Genomic DNA, 18,467 nt, shown 5'->3' with positions numbered 1-18,467 from the left:
TCCCATGCGGCCGCCATCCTTCTTTCCAGAGAAGAGAGGGCGAATGGGGCAACACCCTTTCCCCTCCGGCAGACTTGATGGCCTGGATTAACGCATAGTCCTTTCACTTTTCTGCTCTAAGCTGCTGGGTTCTGCATTAAGTCCTTGTGTTTCTGGGGCTGTGGCCGTGCTCCAAACTTAACTCTAACTTTCAGGGAGAAAGATTGGGTGGTTTACTTCTCATTGATCACTTTGTATATAGAGAGATGTCGCGCGGCCGCGTAAGCGGCCGCGCGGTTTTGAGAAAAAGTCCTCGTTCCCGCATACTCGAGCTGTGTTTGTAGAGGCTTCTGGTCACCGGGGTTCCATCTGGGGGAGGCGAGATGCGGCGCCTACTCCATCTGGAACTTGCGGGTGAACTTGGCTCTTTTTGGAACCTGTTTTTTCTTTTTTTTTTTTCCTCCGGGATCCCGCACCCTCCATGTGTTCTTTCTCTTATATCAGGCTTTCATATTTTCAGTAACATTTCACTGAAATCAGTGTACAGTGGGAACACATGAATGAGGCATCCAAAAACCAACCAGGTATACCTTATTGGATAATTTTAAAAATTGTACAAAACTGCAAATTTAAATCTGGCTGTAGATTTACACATTTACGGTTGATTTTCCATCCCTAGAGATTTTTTTATTCAGGTTTCCCTTGGGATAGAAAATTCTATGTCGAGAGATCTTTAACAATTGCATCTATAATAAATATGTAGACTTTATTTCTAATCATTATTCCTAAGCTATTTAATAATTACTTACATAGCTTTTACATTATGTAAAACGTATGTGAAAGTAGACTATAGACCAAACATGACTGCCATCCATTGCCTCTTTTGCAAACCACAACACCCAATAGGAGAGAAAGAACAAAAGGGAATGCCCTGCCACAGAGGCAGGGTGGCATGGGGGGGATGAGGGGTGGGAGGGATACTGGGATCCATGGTGGTGGGAAATGGGCACTGGTGGAGGGATGGGTATTTGATCATTGTATAATTGAAACCCAAGCACAAAAATTTGTAAGTCTACAACTGTACCTCATGGTGTCTCACTAATAAAAATACAAAAAAATAAAATTTAAAAAAAAAAGATTTGAACATCCTTAGATTTTTGTATTCACAAGAATAGTCAGGAAATCACCCTTGACTGATACCACAGGACTACTGCAGCCCCCAGATCATAACTGTGAGACCAGAACAAGATGGGATGACTGAGATAATGTTTTTATGTAACAAATCAAGAAATGTGCTATGAGAACCACTGGATATTGCTAATTAATTGCTCAAGGAATGCCGTGATGACCAGCTGGAAAGATTCAATAGTCTGACGAGTTACTAAAGGACTCTTTTTTTTTTTTTTGGCTTTTTGGGTCACACCCAGCGATGCTCAGGGATTACTCTTGGCTCTGCGCTCAGGAATTACTCCTCGCAGTGCTTCAGGGACCATATGGGATGCCAGGGATCAAACCCGGGTCGGCCGTGTGCAAGGCAAATGCCCTATCTGCTGTACTATCGCTTTGGCCCCAAAAGGACTCATTCCTTTGAATAACAACAACAACAACAACAAAATACCGTTTTGGTTTTTAAGGGCTACTGAAATACAGCTATGTTTTCATTGTTGCTTTGTACTAGTCTAGTTTTTCATCAACAGTAAAGATTCCTGCAGTTACAAATGGTTGGGATAGAGGTCTCTGCAGAAGCAGGAAAGTAAACACTACCAGTATCTGGGCAGATTTTATGTGGTAACAGATGCTGTTTGCTGCTGTAGTTCATCATGCTTCCCTCAGATTTTTCATGATAAATACACCCCTTTTTGGAATTAACTGAAATAGCAAATGGCCTCTGCTGAAACTATAAAAAGGATGAGCTTGGGCAGACTGTCTTATTTTCTTCATTGTATTGACAGTGAGAGAAAGATCCTCCCTTCCTAGTTAGGAAGAGAGACTGGAAATGAAGCTCATGGTTATTTTCATATATCCTTAGCACTGTAGCACTGTCCTCCCATTGTTCACCGATTTGCTCGAGCGGGCACCAGTAACGTCTCCATTGTGAGACTTGTTACTGTTTTTGGCATATCGAATACGTCACGGGTAGCTTGCCAGGCTTTGCTGTGCAGGCGAGATACCCTCGGTAGTTAGTTGGGTTCTCTGAGAGGGACGGAGGAATCAAACCCAGGTCCCCGGGTTGGCCGCATGCAAGGCAAATGCCCTACCCACTATGCTATTGCTTCAGCCCAACCACTATAATAATTACAATGAAATAATACAAGTTCATACTCAGAGTTCTTCTGTGTTTTCTGCTCAGAAGTTTCTAAGAACCTCACATCACTTACTCAGCTCAGCCTGAACAAACCACAGAGCCAGTTGAGATAATGTTTTCTTAACTGAGTTTTAAGATAAGGACAGAAGCACCGAGAAGCAAGCATCCGTGCCCTGCCCAGGTGAAAACGCTTAGAAAAGGTCATAACAGAGTCTGAAATGGGCCATCTGAACCCCAAGGCAGTTGCTCAGAACCACCATACAAAACATATCCTTAAAAAAGTAGAATTGCTTCTGATCATAAAGCTTCAATTTCCCTTTTCCCATAACAAGCCATAGGAAGGGGTGGGTTCATAAATAAGTTGGAACTTCAGGAAGAACATAAATCCCTGTAGGGCAGAGAGGCTAGGTCATTCAGAGTAGAATTACCAGTTGCATGAAGCCCTTGTACTCCAGTGCCTTGTCAAATTCACGAGCTGGTATTATCGAACAGTCCTGAGGAAGACTGGAGTGTAATGGGACTCAGTAACCAGAGGAATTTTAACCCTGAATTGCCACCGTGAAGGGTTTAGTCCCCTCTTTAAGCATTAGTAAGCCCCCAATTGTCAGTGTTTATTGCTCTTTGAACCCTGCCCTCAGGCTCTGTTCATTCTTTCAGTTACTTAGAACTCTATTTCCTGTGGATCAAACATCTTTTCAATTGGGTTTTTCTTTCAATCAACCAAATAGAGAAGGATCATTATGAGTCAAATAGAAAGCAGCTCTTGTTCCCTCTGAAGCATTATTTTAATGACATGAGGACCAAGATAGTTAGCACTTGATAGTCAGTGGCTTGTAAAACATGAGTTTTTCCGTTGAAATCACTTAAATATTGTACTTTGCTCAAAGAATGCAGACTTCGGAAAATAGCTAACATTTTCTGCTTACAAAGGAGTTAGAGAGGAATCTAGCCAAGAGATAATAATAATTTACCTACAATGAGTAGAGGGACTGGGGGAGGGGGAGGGAGATTGGAGAATTTCTGTCCCTGCCATGTGGAGCAGTTTTCCCAAATGCCTCTGCTTCTTCTTGTTCTTCCGAGTAGCTTTGAAGACGGGAAAATACAGACTAAATTGCATTTTTCAAAGCTTCAGGATTTGTTTTATTTGCTGTGGTACGTAAACAGACGGAGGAAACTTTAGTCTACCTTTATTTGAAATGAACTCCCCTGAAATTAGTTGCCGGAAACCCTAGCAATGAGTATCTGTCACCGTTCTGCAGGTTAGCCAAGAACTTCTGCTGTTCTCACTTAAACCCGCTTATGCAGCTGCACTGGATTGTTTAGTCACATTTGTGTGGTTGTCTGTCGTGTGATCCTTACATGTTGGTGATCTCAGAATAGAATCCTAACAAAGAAGTCTTGGTCTGTAAGTGTTGTTTTCAAAGTTTTTCCAACATCATAAGCTGATATCCTCTTGGCTATCACAGTCACATAGTGAATTCCTACATACAGGAAGTAGGAAATAGATAAGAAGGTCATCAAGAGGACGTGATTTCGGGGCTGCACACGTAGCATAAAACACACTCTGCTGCTGTTGGTCGTAATGAAGTCCTCATTGTTCATTTTGCCAATTGTTCCTCATTGTACCCTATGTTAGAAAAATACCCATTCGTAAAGTCATTATGAATAAATTCCTCGTGACCCATGATTGCTCAGCATGAACCTTGACTGAGTTTAAACTCTGGCATGGTATGGACACTGAGCACCACTGGATATAACCCTAGAGACCCCTGTGCACAACTGAATTGGTCTTGATAGTCTTGCACCTCTCCCCCTCATATTTCTGTAAATTCAAAAAATTAATAAATCAAATTAAAGGTTTGGACCAGAGCAATAGGACAGCGGGTAGAGCATTTGCCTTGTATGCAGCCAATCCAGTTTGATTCCTGGTATCCTGTAGGGCTGTCCTTGCTCCTTCCATGGGAAGTTTGAGGTTTATTGATCTACTCCCACAACAGTGCCCCTGAGGCATACCCAATTCCATCAAGCCCTGATAATCCTCTATTGCTTTTCTCTTTCCTTTATGTTATTTGCATGGTTTATTCAGCAGTGTCCTTTTTGTATAGACACAGGAAGACAGTTCATGCTATGCTTTGTAACATGAGAGTTAATTGACTCCAAAATAATATTTACTTCTGGACATCCATATTTACTTAACTTAAGCCTCAGTTGCCCTTACTTCCTAGCACTCCAAGAGCAGGGTCCCAACGAAGGGACTGGATGGACCCAGGGAAAGCTGTAAGCTACCATGGCATGAAAAGGAGACAAGCTAAGTGCCATAAGTATAAAAAGTTAATAGCATGGTCATGGGACAAACTCTGTCATGACCCATAAAGAAGTAACTGAATAAGGACTCCGCTGGGGTTAGGAAAGACTGAGAACTGTGGTGTGGAGCATATAGCAAGATTTCCCCAGCAAGAGCCACCCTTTAAGCTTAATCTATTACTTACTGTGTTCATACAAAATGACTAGAAATATTATAAAAAATAAATTTGCTCTGATTGTTTTAAGTGTAAGCCTGGAGCTATAGCATAGTGGGTAGGGCATTTGCCTTGCAAGCATTCAACATGGCTGACCTGAGTTCGATTCCTCCACCCCTCTTGGAGAGCCTGGCAAGCTACCGAGAGTATCTCGCTCACACGGCAAAGCCTGGCAAGCTACCCATGACGTATTCGATATGCCAAACACAGTAACAACAAGTCTCAAAATGGAGACGTTACTGGGCCCGCTCGAGCACATCGATGAACAATGGGAACACAGTGACAGTTTAAGTGTATTAGCTGAGGAAAGGAGAAAGCAATACACCCTGGATGGAATCCCTCCCTTGAGCAGATCTCCTAGTAATCTGGAGTGCTGAATCCTCAAATGAGATTTTGTCCTTGAGTTAATCTCCTGAAGGCTTTACATCTCCTTGTTGTTATGACAATGTTCAAGCCCACCTATGTGTACCCCCACCCTTCATGATTGCTATATAACTATGCTGTAAGGCGAGAGTGGGGACTAGAAAGATAAGAACTGAGACTTTGGAGACTGGAACTTTGAGATCTCTGAGAACTAGAGGATCTGTGAGGACTGGAAGGAAGACGAGATGATGACGATGACTGGAAATAGAGGACTATGAGACTACGACGAGATGAGGAAGAAGATATAATGAAGTGGAGGCCTTGGCAGTCTATGAGAAAACGAGGATGATAGAACTATGATGATGGGGACTACAACCAAAACTACGACTACGATTGTGCCGGTGCCATAAGGGGAGTGATCAGACTACGCTGGTGAGGAGAGAGAAATAAACTGACAACTGATATCCTGGGGCCCAGGCCCTGTTCCTTTCCATTCGTCTCCATGGGCCGACTAAGGGAACAGTTCTGCCACCAAACGCTCGAGTCCCTTGCATTCCCACACACACTTACTCTTAGAAACTCACAGCATCCCATATAGCATATGGTCCCTGAGTACTGCCAGGAGTAATTTCTGAGTACAGAACCAGGAGTAACCCCCAAGCATCACTGGGTATGACCCAAAAGGCCATATATAAATATATATATGTATACATATATGCCAGATACATATAAAAGTTTGATCAAAAAGGTGTATTCACAATATGAGGAGATTTTCGTTTTGCCAGAAACACCAGCAAAAATTTTAACTTTAGAAGAACAGTACTCTGTCCCATCCCAAACCTGTCTTCTCATGGCTCATCTGTTCTCATCAGCTGTGTCATCGAATAACAAAGTACTGGGAATTTAGGCAGTCAGCCAGTTAATTATTGACTTTGTCCAATTATTTGAGCCAAGAAATCACTCTGTAATCTGAATATTATGGTTTGAATTTTTTTATGATTCAACTAAGAGGAATTATTACCACATTTTCACTTTACTATATGTTTTATGAACCAAACAGCATTGTCTGAGGATGGCAAATGTCTGAACTAAAAGTTATTGTTTAAGGAAATCCATATGATAGGTTTTTTTACACATTTGGATATGAAAATCAGTTAATTGTGTATTGAAGTGGGAGGTCTATTCTTTCCTGAGATTTTTCTTAAATTGATCTTCTCTAAGAACATTTTGTCTTAGACCTTTTGTCCCCCAAGCCAAACCACATTACTACATAATAAGGAAGAGAAAACTGTGAACTGTATGATATTTATTAAAATGCACATATTTTATCCATAAAAAAGCAACAGCGGCATTTATAATTCCCCCTATTTCTTCGTGTGGTTATTTAGAAACTATATACTTCTTTTAGTCTCCAGAAGTAAAAATAGCAGCCTATCAAGAACTTCACCTTCACTGGTTAGCTCCAGTTGGGAGGACTTGTGCTAATGAGGTCCAGGTCAGGGATTGAATGCCCAGGGGATCCAATTAGCTTTCACACATAAAGAGGTTTTGTGTTGCTTCAGAGAAGCATGTTCATCCCAACTGGTTGCATTAATGCTCTATCCCACTTCGACCAAAACTGCCCTTTCCCAGAACTTTTCAGCTAACATGGTAGCAGCTTCCTGCTTTTGAGCCTGGCCTAGAAACCCATGTTCTGTGTCAGTCCTTAGTGGCCGTTGTGGTTTGGATGACCTACTCTCCCAAAACTTCCTACAGATCTGGTAACCCATCAGGGATGTATTTTGTCTTCATCAGTCAGCTCTAGGCAGGCCATAGCCGCTGTGTCTTTGCAAGGCTTTTCCCTCAGCCATTCCTCCAAGGCCCAAGGAAGGCTCTTCTCTCTCTTCTGACCTCTTTGGTTTCCATTCCTCAAGCTACAGAAATATTTGCAAACTTTTTCATACACAGTGTACAGACTTCTGTTTTGTCATCTATTGCCTTCATTGCATGATCTTATTTCTAGGATTTTTGGTAACTTAACTATCTACTCTGGGTGCTGGTCCTTTCTCCATCCCTAGTACTGCTCCAGTGAGACTCACAAAGTAGGTACTTATTAGAAAGAGTTTGTTTCAATGACCAAAAAAGTGCTGCATTCACATAATTAGCCAGATCCAGTGACCATACCACACCCATCAGAGGAAAAGGTCAGGGCTCACAACCACCCTTTTCTTTACAGAAATTTTTATATTATAATGAATGCAATATTAATGTTCTACAAAATGAGAGTACTATTCTAAATTCTGTTTGTCATCACTATTAATCTGCAATACAGTTGCTTAGCAATTCAATTTTCAGAAATTGATTTCTAAATTTTTGAAATCTGTTAATCACACACAAATTATTCCTACCATTGTTTAACTAAAGAAGACAATGGGTAAAAAGATCACCATTTGGAAATTAAAGGAATTCAAATTGTTTATTTATGAAATATTCAAAATTTAGAATATTTCAAAAGTATATACATTTATATTATCTTAGTTGTTCTCTAAATCAAAAATTGTTCTGTTGTGGCTCTAAACACATCTTAATAAAATAACATTTGCTAACATTTTTGCAAAATGCTACATAAATAACTGCTACAAAATGTCAAGAATTTTTTAAGGTTTCTTTAATTATTAGTCCTGTAGCTGCTTTTACTGTTAGGCTGACTTAGCAACCCCTTTGCCATGGAAACAGAAATGATACAAATACATATGATAAAATTACTAAATTATTGTGGCATATTTACTTTTTTACATATACTGTTTCCCAGAGCAACCAGACATGCTTTCCAAACCATGGTATTTGGGAATTTTTGTAAATCAGTCAAATGTGTTAACGTCACAAAGCAGGTTCTTTTGTTTTTAAAGTGAAATTATTTGGTTTAGTTGCTGCTATAATGGTGCTAATTTTCAGCCTGCCTGGTAGACTAAGTCAGAAATGTTTCAAGGAAAAGGGCCCTATTATTTCCTATTCATACATGAAATTCCTATTCACAGTGCAGAGTGCTAGCTAGGTACACACTCGGTACTCTTCCAAGGGGTTGAGAAAAATGAAAGCATTAAAGGACATTTTAATATGATGTCTCACGGTTGTGTCATAACACCCAGTGACACAGAGATGTGGAATTTGGCAGCGGTGGAAGAGATTGGACATCATGGAGCTGAGCATCAACCTTAGAGGAAGCTGGTGTGGCTTCCCACAGTTGTTGGAAGGCAGAAAATCTGAGCCATGATTTCAGAGGAAGAAACATGTAAAAAAATATTGAGAATGTGCTCATTTTTATTTTTTAAAAATGACTCAGAAAGAAAGGGATAGACATAGAAAGATTGCATTCATCTGGGGAACATAAAGTAACAAAATAGGAGACTAACACCCAAGAATAGCCGAGATAAGTACCAGGAGGTTCACTCCATGGCTTGGAGGCCAACCACACATGCTAGGGAAAAGGGAGCTCAGATAGAGAAGGGAGCACCAAATCAAGGATGTTGGGAGGATCCTCCCAGGATGGGAGAAGCATACTGAAAGTGGACTATAGACCAAACATGATTGCCACTCAATGCCTCTCTTGCAAACCACAGGACCCAAAAGGAGAGAGAGAGAACAAAAGGGAATGCCCTGGCACAGAGGCAGGGTTGGATGGGGGGGATGGGGGATGGGAGGGATACTGGGATCAGTGGTGGTGGGAAATGGGCACTGGTGGAGGGATGGGTATTTGATCATTGTATAATTGAAACCCAAGCACAAAAATGTGTAAGTCTACAACTGTACCTCATGATGTCTCTCTAATAAAAATTTTAAAAAATTATAAAAATATCTCTGAATTTCTGCTTAGATATTTCATTTTTCTGGTCCAGCTTCAGTGGTCACTAAAAGTAGCTGTGGCAGCCCTTCTCCCTGCTCTCCTATACTTCTGTGCTGTACAGACCAAGCGCTGTGCAATCTGTTGTTTTTTCTGGCTAAACTGGTAGAGGGAACAAGCTGTGTCTTATTTACCGCCATATCACAAATGCATTTGCGATAGACTAACTGGCATAGTGCTGGCATAGACTAACTGGATAAATGAATAAAGGCCACCATAGCACAAAAGTAATAATATGAGGCAAAATAATAAATTTTATAAATGTGGGTGTGGCTAGTAGATGGCCAACAATCTAGTTTGTTCTTGAATTAGCACTTGATAATAATTTTCAAATACGTCATCCCATTCATAGCAGCCAAAGTATATAAAGACTTCTAGCTGGAAGTTTTAAAATTGCAGATACAACTAGCTGTATTGGTAAATAATTTAAGTAATTCACAGAAAATGAGTTAAAATGCAAATAAACATGAATAAATATTATTCTGCTTCCTTGGTAATGGTTTAAACTATATGAAAACAAGAACATAATCTTTCAAAGTTCATGCCCTTCACATAAGGACTCCATTTCCAGTGCAGAGTAGGTGGCTGGGTATTTGTAGATGGGAATTCTAGTGACATTTGTCACTGGTATTGCAAGCATCTTATTGTTGAATAATCAAGAAGTGGGTAAACTGAATAGTCAGTTTAATAGATTCTGACACAGCCATTTTCTTAAAGGCAAAAGAAGCTCTCACAATGTGATATAAAGTATATTTTATACTTCTAGATATATGAAAGAAAAAAGTAAGACATATTTGAACATTTCTAGGTTCAAAGACTGCATGCTTTGCTTACTTAAGTCCTTTGCAATGTGCACCAGAAGAAGAGCTCTCCTTTGAAGAGTTACCATCTCAGATCTCATCCTTTCAGGGTGAATGACGTTGATAACCCAAACTTTATTCTGTCAAGATCCAGTTTCTGGCCTAGAGAATGGCAGGACTCTCACTTCTGCTCAGCCCCTTAGTGAAAGGTCGCTTCTCATTTTCCTTGCTCCTTTTTAAATTTTTTTAAAAATTTTTATTAGTGAGACATCATGAGGTACAGTAGTAGACTTACAAATTTTTGTGCTTGGGTTTCAATTATACAATGATCAGATACCCACCATGCCTCTACTAGTGCCCATTTCCCACCACCACAGATCCCAGTATCCCTCCCACCCCCCATGCCCCTCATCCCACCCTTCCTCTGTGGCAGGGCATTCCCTTTTGTTCTCTCTCTTATTGGGTGTTGTGGTTTGCAAAAGAGGCAATGGGTGACAACCATATTTGGTCTGTAGTCTACTTTCAACAGTCTTCTCCCATCCTGGGAGGATCCTCCCAACACCCTTTATTTGGTGCTCCCTTCTCTGTCTGAGCTCCCTTTTCCCCTAGCATGTGTGGTTGGCCTCCAAGCCATGGAGTAAAATTCCTGGTACTAATCTCGGCCATTGTTGGGTGTTAGTCTCCTATTTTGTTACTTTATGTTCCCCAGATGAATGCAATCTTTCTATATTAGGTTAAATATGCTCAGTTTTTTTCTGAAATAAGTTCTAGACCTCTTCTGTTCCATCTCTAGTCTTTAGCCTGTGATTAATTAATTATTTTGAAAATATTTAAAACTTTTTTCTTTCTTTTTATTTATTTATTTATTTTTCAAATACCCATGCCTCCACCAGTGCCCATTTCCCACTACCACGGATCCCAGTAGCCCTCTCACCTCCCATCCCCCCACCCCCCCATCCCACCCTGCCTCTGTGACTAGGCATTCCCTATTGTTCCCTCTGTCTTATTGGGCGTTGTGGTTTGCAAAAGAGGCATTGAGTGGCCATCACAGTTGGTTTGGAGTCTACTTTCAGCATGCTTCTCCCTTGCTCCTTTTACTCTGCGAGATGCTGGACTGTGCTTGCAGTCAATGACAGGGTCTTGAGAGAGTAACATCAAAGCCCTGCTATCTCTGCAGCAACCCTGACCTGAGGAGAACTGAGCCCATCTTAGAGAGCCCCCTGCAACGGACAAGCAGTGGCAGTTCCTCCAGCTCCAGCACTCCCAGCTCCCAGCCCAGCTCCCAAGGAGGCTCCCAGCCTGGATCACAAGCAGGCTCCAGTGAACGGACCAGAGTTCGAGGTAAAGCTCTCCCCTTCCTGGAGAGAGCGGCGTGAGGGAGGGCAGGTCAACGGGTTCTTTCCTCACCTCTGCGTTTTTTGCTTCTGCTATGCCCACCACTGTGTTAGTCTAAAGAGTTTCTTCGCCACCCTCAGCCTCCTTAGACTTAGAGGAATGGTACAGTTCCCCACGTACACGAGTAACATCAAAGCAAGGCTGCTCTCGTCAAAGATACCAGCACATTTCAGAGAGGTCATAGACTGGCCTTATTTGGGTTTTTTTGTTTGTTTATTTGGTTGTTTTGGTTTTTTTTTTTTTTTGCTTTTCGGGTCACACCCGGTGATGCACAGGAGTTACTCCTGGCTCTGCACTCAGAAATTACCCCTGGCAGTGCTCAGGGGCCATATGGGATGCTGGGAATTAAACCCAGGTTGGCCACGTGCAAGGCAAACGTCCTACCTGCTGTGCTATTGCTCCAGCCCCGAGACTGGCCTTATTTGGAAATATATTAGCTTCGTAGTCGTCTCCTGGATTTGCATTTACATATCATTACTTTTATGTACTTTTATGTACCCCTGAAGATCTTCTTCCTTCAGGGCCCATATTCCCCTTGAATATCATGAAGACAGTTCATAAACATTTGTAAAAGTTGAAATTCAGCAAGAGAAAAAAAATTCATCTCTTTGACTTAATCATCTTATGTAAAGTGTAATAAAATCAAAAACAAAATTTTTACCTAAAAATTTGACTCTTATGATTATTCCTAGTAAAGAGGTGAACATTAGTCTCTGATCATTTAATTCAAATCATTCATCATGATTTAATTTGGGAAGCATTTTATGTCTAGTAATTATACATGACAACACATTGTTTCTAGCTCATCAGAATCTTTATAACCTTTCTTAAAAGACAGTTTTTTTCTTTATTTTTTAAATTTTGTTTGGGTTTTTGGGCCACACCCACCATGCTCACAGTTGCTCAGTGTCCAACCCAAGTCGGCTGTGTACAAGGCTGTGTACCCTACCCGCTAAACTATTCCTCTGGCCCCTAAAAGACAGTTTTTCTTACAAGTAATGAAGTGCGGGATTTTTAACAGCAACTGGATAAATATTAACCAAAGAATTTTACCTAAAAATTGTATTTGACTCTTATGGTTATTCCTGTTATAGAGGTAAACATTAGTCTCTGATCATTTAGTTCAAATCATTCATCATTATTTAGTTTTCCTTAATGAGAAGACTTGTGGGAAGCATTTTATGTCCAGTTAATTATACATGACAACACATTGTTCTAGCTCATCAAAATCTTAATAACCTTTCTTAAAAGACAGTTTTTCTTTGAACAAGAGTACAATATTTTTGTTGTCTTTTCACTGTCATACCTAAGGACTAGCCTAAACTATCCTCTGAGTCATTCTGCAGGAAATGATTCACCAGAACTCCGTAATTTGAACCAGCACTTTTTGACAATCATTGTCTCTTTTGGCCTTCTGTTTTCTCTTCCAGCCAACAGTAAGTCAGAGGGCTCACCTGTGCTTCCACATGAGCCTTCTAAGGTGAAACCAGAAGAATCCAGGGACATAACCCGACCTAGTCGACCAGCTGTGAGTATTTTTCTTCCAAAGAGCTTTGAACTCTTAACTGAGCAGAGAACCTATAGGATAAAGTGGTTGAAATGTATGTATTATTATAAAACAAAGATGATTAGTGGGCTGGAGCGATAGCACAGCGGGTAGGGCGTTCGCCTTACAAGCGGCCAACATGGCGACCCGAGTTCGATTCCTCCGCCCCTCTCGGAGAGCCCGGCAAGCTACCGAGAGTATTGGATATGCCAGACACAGTAACAACAAAGTCTCCAATGGAGACGTTACTGGGCCCGCTCGAGCAAATCAACGATCAACGGGAGGGCCTTTACCTTTACCTTACTATGATTAGTAAAAACAGATGCTTTGAAACATCTGCAAGGAAAAACACTGAACAGATCTTGGGTTGCTCACCAATTTCCCTTTTAGATTTGGATAATCTTTAGCAACATTTTAGGTAATGAAACAGCAAGAGACATAACATACCTTTCCTTAATTTCTGTTCAGCAGCTTTGGCAAAAAGTTGTCGAAACTGACTCTTAAGGAAATTTGGGCAGTTTGTATGATTTTCTCTTGCATTCTGCACTTCCCCTCAGATTGTCCTTATATGAATTAACATCATTTTTTCTGCATTTAATATATCTGCAACTGTGTTTTCTGGAGTAGAACTTGATAAGACAGATATGAGAAGGAAAACTGGAAACTAAGACACAACATCAGTAAGACATATAGACCCCAAATAACAGAAAGAAATAAAAACTTAGAGACTAAACTTTGAAAGTTGAAAATTAATGTGGAATGAATTACTACTTGCTTATTTTATTGAAATTTTCAGAGATTCTCCTATGAAATGTGCGTGAAGTTTTTAAAGTAAGGAAATGCTAGCTGATGAGTAATGATGATTGGAATTTGCAACGCTCTGTGTTGAGGTTCTCTTTACCCTTTTGTGTTTATTAATTGTGTACTAATAATTCCTATTTTGTGTCTTGCCTGCTATCTCACCTCCTGCTTTCCCCTCCTTCTGTGGATTCTTCTGGATTGGGTTCCTCTAATCTCAGAGCTATAAAAAAGCTATAGATGAGGTTAGTATTACCTTTTTTGATCATGCTTTTACAATATGTAAATATAAAACTTATTTCCTATTGTTGACCTTTAGAAATGTGTCCAGTGATTTATGCTTTATTCACTTGCGTAATCTGGCAAGATAGCCCCTTGAACAATAGCCCATCTGAGCCCTTCAGATATGGTGTAAAGTTTCAGAGGCCTTCCTTTAAGTCAAAATACCACCATTCCAGTTTTCCTATCTAGATTAAAGAAACATAGTACGTGATTAACAGATCATAGAGAGAAATATATATATATATATATATATATATATATATATATATATATGTCTCTTGGAGAGTCCAGCAAGCTACCAAGAGTATCCCACCCACACGGGCAGAGCCTGGCAAGCTCCCCGTGGCACATTTGATATGCCAAAACCAGTAACTGTAACAGGCCTCATTCCCCTGACCCTGAGAGAGGCTCCAATCGTTGGGAAAGACGAGTAAGGAGAGGCTGCTAAAATCTCAGGGCTGGGATGAATGGAGACATTACTGTCGCCCACTTGAGTAAATCGACGAACAACGGGATGACAGTGATACAGTGATACAGTGCGTGATGATTGGCTTAGTTTCTCAGTTCAGTATCTTCCAATACTAGAACAAGAGCTTTTACCCTGTGCTTGCCAGCCTTGCTAGGGGAGGGATCTCAGTCGTTTTACTAACAAAGAAAAGAGACATCATTCTAAGACACTCCAAATTTATAGTGTGTGATTTGGGAGCGAAGAGTTACAGTGTATTGTTAGATTAATTTTGTGGGACATTAACTACAGCATCAGCACCAACATCAGCTGTAGTTAATGAATCCTAGTGAATTAAGTGACTTTATTTCCTTATCTATGGAGACATTTTTCCATTGGAAAAATATATGGCTTTGCCAATCTTAGGTACCTCGCTAAGAAGGATGACTGCCTTACTGCTGTTTGTCAGAACTGCATGAATACAGCCGAGTGAAGTTTTATTTTAAGAGCCAGTTCTTTCAGAGTCCTAAGTGCATGGAAATTGAACAGTAGCATATGGCTTTTAGGCTGTGGCTCTGCTGAGCACCATATTTTTTTTGTGAAATGATATGGAAAAAGCACTGGCTTTGGAAGAAAAAATGCTGCATCAAATTCTGACTCCCCCAGCAAATAACTGACTGGGACAAGTCTCATAGTATCTCCAGCATCTCAGAGTTTCCTCATCTCCAAAATGAGGATAAAAATGTTTGCTCTTGACCCAGAGAGATAATACTGTGGGTAGAGTTGCCTTGTACACGGCTAACCCAGGTTCAATCCCTGGTACTTCATATGGTCCTCCGAGCCCAGGATTGGCCCGAATGAAGAGCCAGGAGCAAGCCCTGGCTATGTGTGGTCCACATAGCATGACTATGTGTGGTCCAAAATCAAACAAACAAAAAATGTTTGTCCTGCCTAACTCACAAGATTGTTTAGGATCACTCGAGATCATCAGCATGGAGCATTATATGAATTTTTAGTGCCATGTAATAACAGGAGGTGAACCTCATTCAGGGTTTGACTCAAAGACATGGAGCTTTGAGAAGATAGAGAAGTATGTTTCTATGTAACTGATCTTTTTAAAATAAAGGCTTCCTTTTTTCAGAATTATGATCACCACACATCCAGAGTGACTTAGAAACTTGTTGTTACAGTCAAAGGATTATAAAATAGTGATAGTCTACATGTCTAGTATGTGGATGAATTTATAGAAAGTGATGGTGTTTTGATTGTTCTTTGCTGTAGCCCTGACCCTTTCCCTTATAAGAGTGAGAACAGGTAATTTCAAAACTTTTACAAATTTTCTTCCAAACTAGTGAAGAAAAAGAATGACATTCTGAAGATATGGCTGCCAATAAAATGTGTATTGTACTGGGGATGTGGGTCGGGAGGGGGAGGGGAGAAACAACTCATAGCAAATCTCATGAGTCAAGAACTTGACCATCATGAAAGAATAGGACATCCAGCTAACCCTGATATACCAAGTTTTCTTTTTTTTTCAATTGGAGTTATTTTCATATGCTCTAAGACACTAGATAGATAAGAAGGAGCAAGAGAAATACAAATGATTATATCTAATTGAAGGTGTGTAGACTACACCTGAAAACCTTTAGACTGTGTAGTTGAAAAAAAGCTATCCGTCCAAGTAATTCTGTTCATGTTATCCCTGAATTATCTATGATCCAAATTATTAAAAATACAAAATTACTTGGTTCTCCCTTTCCACTGGCCCTTGATCAGGGACCATTCCTCATTTCCTGGAAGACTTTAGTCAAAGTGTGGAGGCAGTTTTGGTTTTCACCATTGGAGCTAGAAAGTCGTGTTACTGGTATCTTGTAGTTAGAACTGAGACGCGTTGCTTGACATCCTTAATGCGCAAGATCCTATGGTTTGATACACACAATAAAGAATTTTCTAGCCCCAAATATCAGTTGTGCCACAGTTGAATTAAACGTTAATTAAGCTTTAAATTAAGCCATTTTTCAGACTTCCTTTCCACTAACTAATTTTCTATTTGATAGTGTGGTATTGAAAAGTCTTGAAATTCTTGAAAACATGGCCTTCGTATAACTAATGTCAAGGAAAGATATGATTCATTCTTCCCTCTAAGTTCTGCTAGGTTGGCAAGGTAATATCAGGCATGTTGACAAGATTTTTTAAAAATTTAGAACCAGAGAGTTAGTACAAGGGTTCAGGCATTTGCCTTACATGGGGCTGATCCCTGTTCATCTCTGACACCACATGTAGTCCCCCAAGCACTGCGAAAATGAATCCTGAGGACAGAGCCAGGAATAAATCCTATGCTCACTCAGTTATGGGCCCCAAGCTCACCTCCAATAAATAGATAACAACAACAAAAACAACAACAACAATATATATATATATTTTTGAGAATCTACATAAAATTCCATAAAGGATTAGGCAAAACTGGGAAGCATATATACATTTACAATTATATATGTATTCATAAATACTTATTTACAAATATATACATGAACTAAGGAGAAAATGGCCAATGATCCTTCAAAGGAATAAAAGCAATTAATGGGAAGATAAGAAAGAGTATAGGTTTGGAAAATAAACATTTGCTAAACCAGGTATAAAGAAGAAGAAAGGGAGGAATTTTAATTAATAAATTCAGCTATATTCCTCACTGTCAATCACAGCTAGCTCCTACTATGTTGTAACTATTTAGGATGATGGTTTTTCCATTAGCCTTCTATTTAAATTATTTAGGCAATAGAAACACAGCTCATTATTTCATCCTGGATACCTTGGGCCTTGAATAATTTCAATTCAAAGAATCTGTACCACTTGAATTGTATACTTTGAGGTGTTCACACCTACAACCATCACTAACTTCATGATTTGATTCTTTATCAAATTGTTTACTAATTTGTCATTACTTTCCTAATAGAAAATGAGGTTGTGCAATATAATCTATGATTATTACAATCTTTAAGAAGAAAATATTTAGGTTAGCACAGTTAAATACATCACAGGAGTATTAGCTGCAAAAACAAACAGACTTTATCACTAATATTTTATTCATATATAAACATCTGGAAAATTCCAGAGAATATCTATAGATTGGACATTTGAGAATACCTAGTGGTCCAGATCCTTTTTATCTCAGATGAGGACTGAGTGCCACAATGCCATTTCTTTAGAATATCTAAAAAGGAAATAAATTCTTATAATAAGTAAAATATAGCTTAAAATGTTTAGCTGTTATTGTTCTAGTTCAGACTTGAAATAAAATTAAAATAATCTATATTGTTCCTAAAATAAGCTATATTGTTTCAAGAGACTTGAAAAAATACCTTTTTGAGTGAGGTACTTCTAACCATCAATTCAAATAAGCTTTTCTGAAAGAAAAATTATATTAAGATGATTCTAAGAAGTGTTATATCAAAGAAACCTTCAAGAGGAGTCTCTTTAAATTGTCTTACTTTTACTCGGTAGTCAAAGATGTTACCATTTACTTTATCTTATGTTTTGTTTTACATTTTCAATCATTTTCATGCTAAATAGAATTTTCTGCTCTTTTTTTTAATACATTTTAGCTCCAGGCTTGAAACAGCCAAGCAATAAATTACCACAAAACTCATTATATGGAGAAAATTGGTATTGTCAAAAAATAAAAATGTATGGAAATGGATCTGAACTCAATAGTGTCTTTTTTAGATCATGTCTGTTCCTAAAACTTTGCTATTGTAAATATTTCAGAGTGAATGAATAAGAAACAACACTTCAGCTAAATGCACTGGCTATTGGCAATGGAAGATTAATTTCTCTTTTCTAAGGAACAACTTTTGGGTTGTTCATTATTATTACCTTTAGATTTTTTATGATTCACCTCTACACTATTAGCAATTAAACTAAAATGAATTTGCAATTAATTGCTATTTCAGGAAAAAATAGTTTTTAAATAATGCCCACACACATGAATCTAATTAAAAGTGAAATTATAAAGCAAATCAGAAATAAAAGTGTTTCTAAATGTAGGGTTAGAAAAACATTGGTCATTTTAACAAATTAGACTTTCTTTAAATCACTGAGCTTTTGACCTGCCGAATATTTTAAATAGGTGTTGTTTTATTAGTTTCCTTTAAAGTG

The 18,467-nt window shown here is 39.2% G+C and overlaps 1 protein-coding gene across 4 annotated transcripts in view; it reads left to right on the top strand.

Moving 5' to 3' along the window:
- TNIK (TRAF2 and NCK interacting kinase) overlaps positions 1 to 18,467 on the top strand; it is a 478,684-nt gene that overhangs the window by 413,376 nt on the left and 46,841 nt on the right. For 2 of the 4 annotated variants that reach the window (XM_056110724.1, XM_056110722.1), the window contains exons 19-21: positions 11,024 to 11,187; positions 12,672 to 12,769; positions 13,807 to 13,830. In XM_056110724.1, coding sequence (XP_055966699.1) covers positions 11,024 to 11,187; positions 12,672 to 12,769; positions 13,807 to 13,830 — 286 coding nt within the window. The remainder of the gene's footprint in view (positions 1 to 11,023; positions 11,188 to 12,671; positions 12,770 to 13,806; positions 13,831 to 18,467) is intronic. The other 2 variants (XM_056110725.1, XM_056110723.1) reach the window with 1 other exon arrangement.

This window comes from Sorex fumeus, unplaced genomic scaffold, assembly GCF_029834395.1.
Source record: "Sorex fumeus unplaced genomic scaffold, SorFum_2.1 ptg000010l, whole genome shotgun sequence".
Lineage (NCBI taxonomy): Eukaryota > Metazoa > Chordata > Mammalia > Eulipotyphla > Soricidae > Sorex > Sorex fumeus.
Note: the sequence above shows the minus strand (reverse complement) of the source record. Positions and strands in the feature narration are given on the sequence as shown.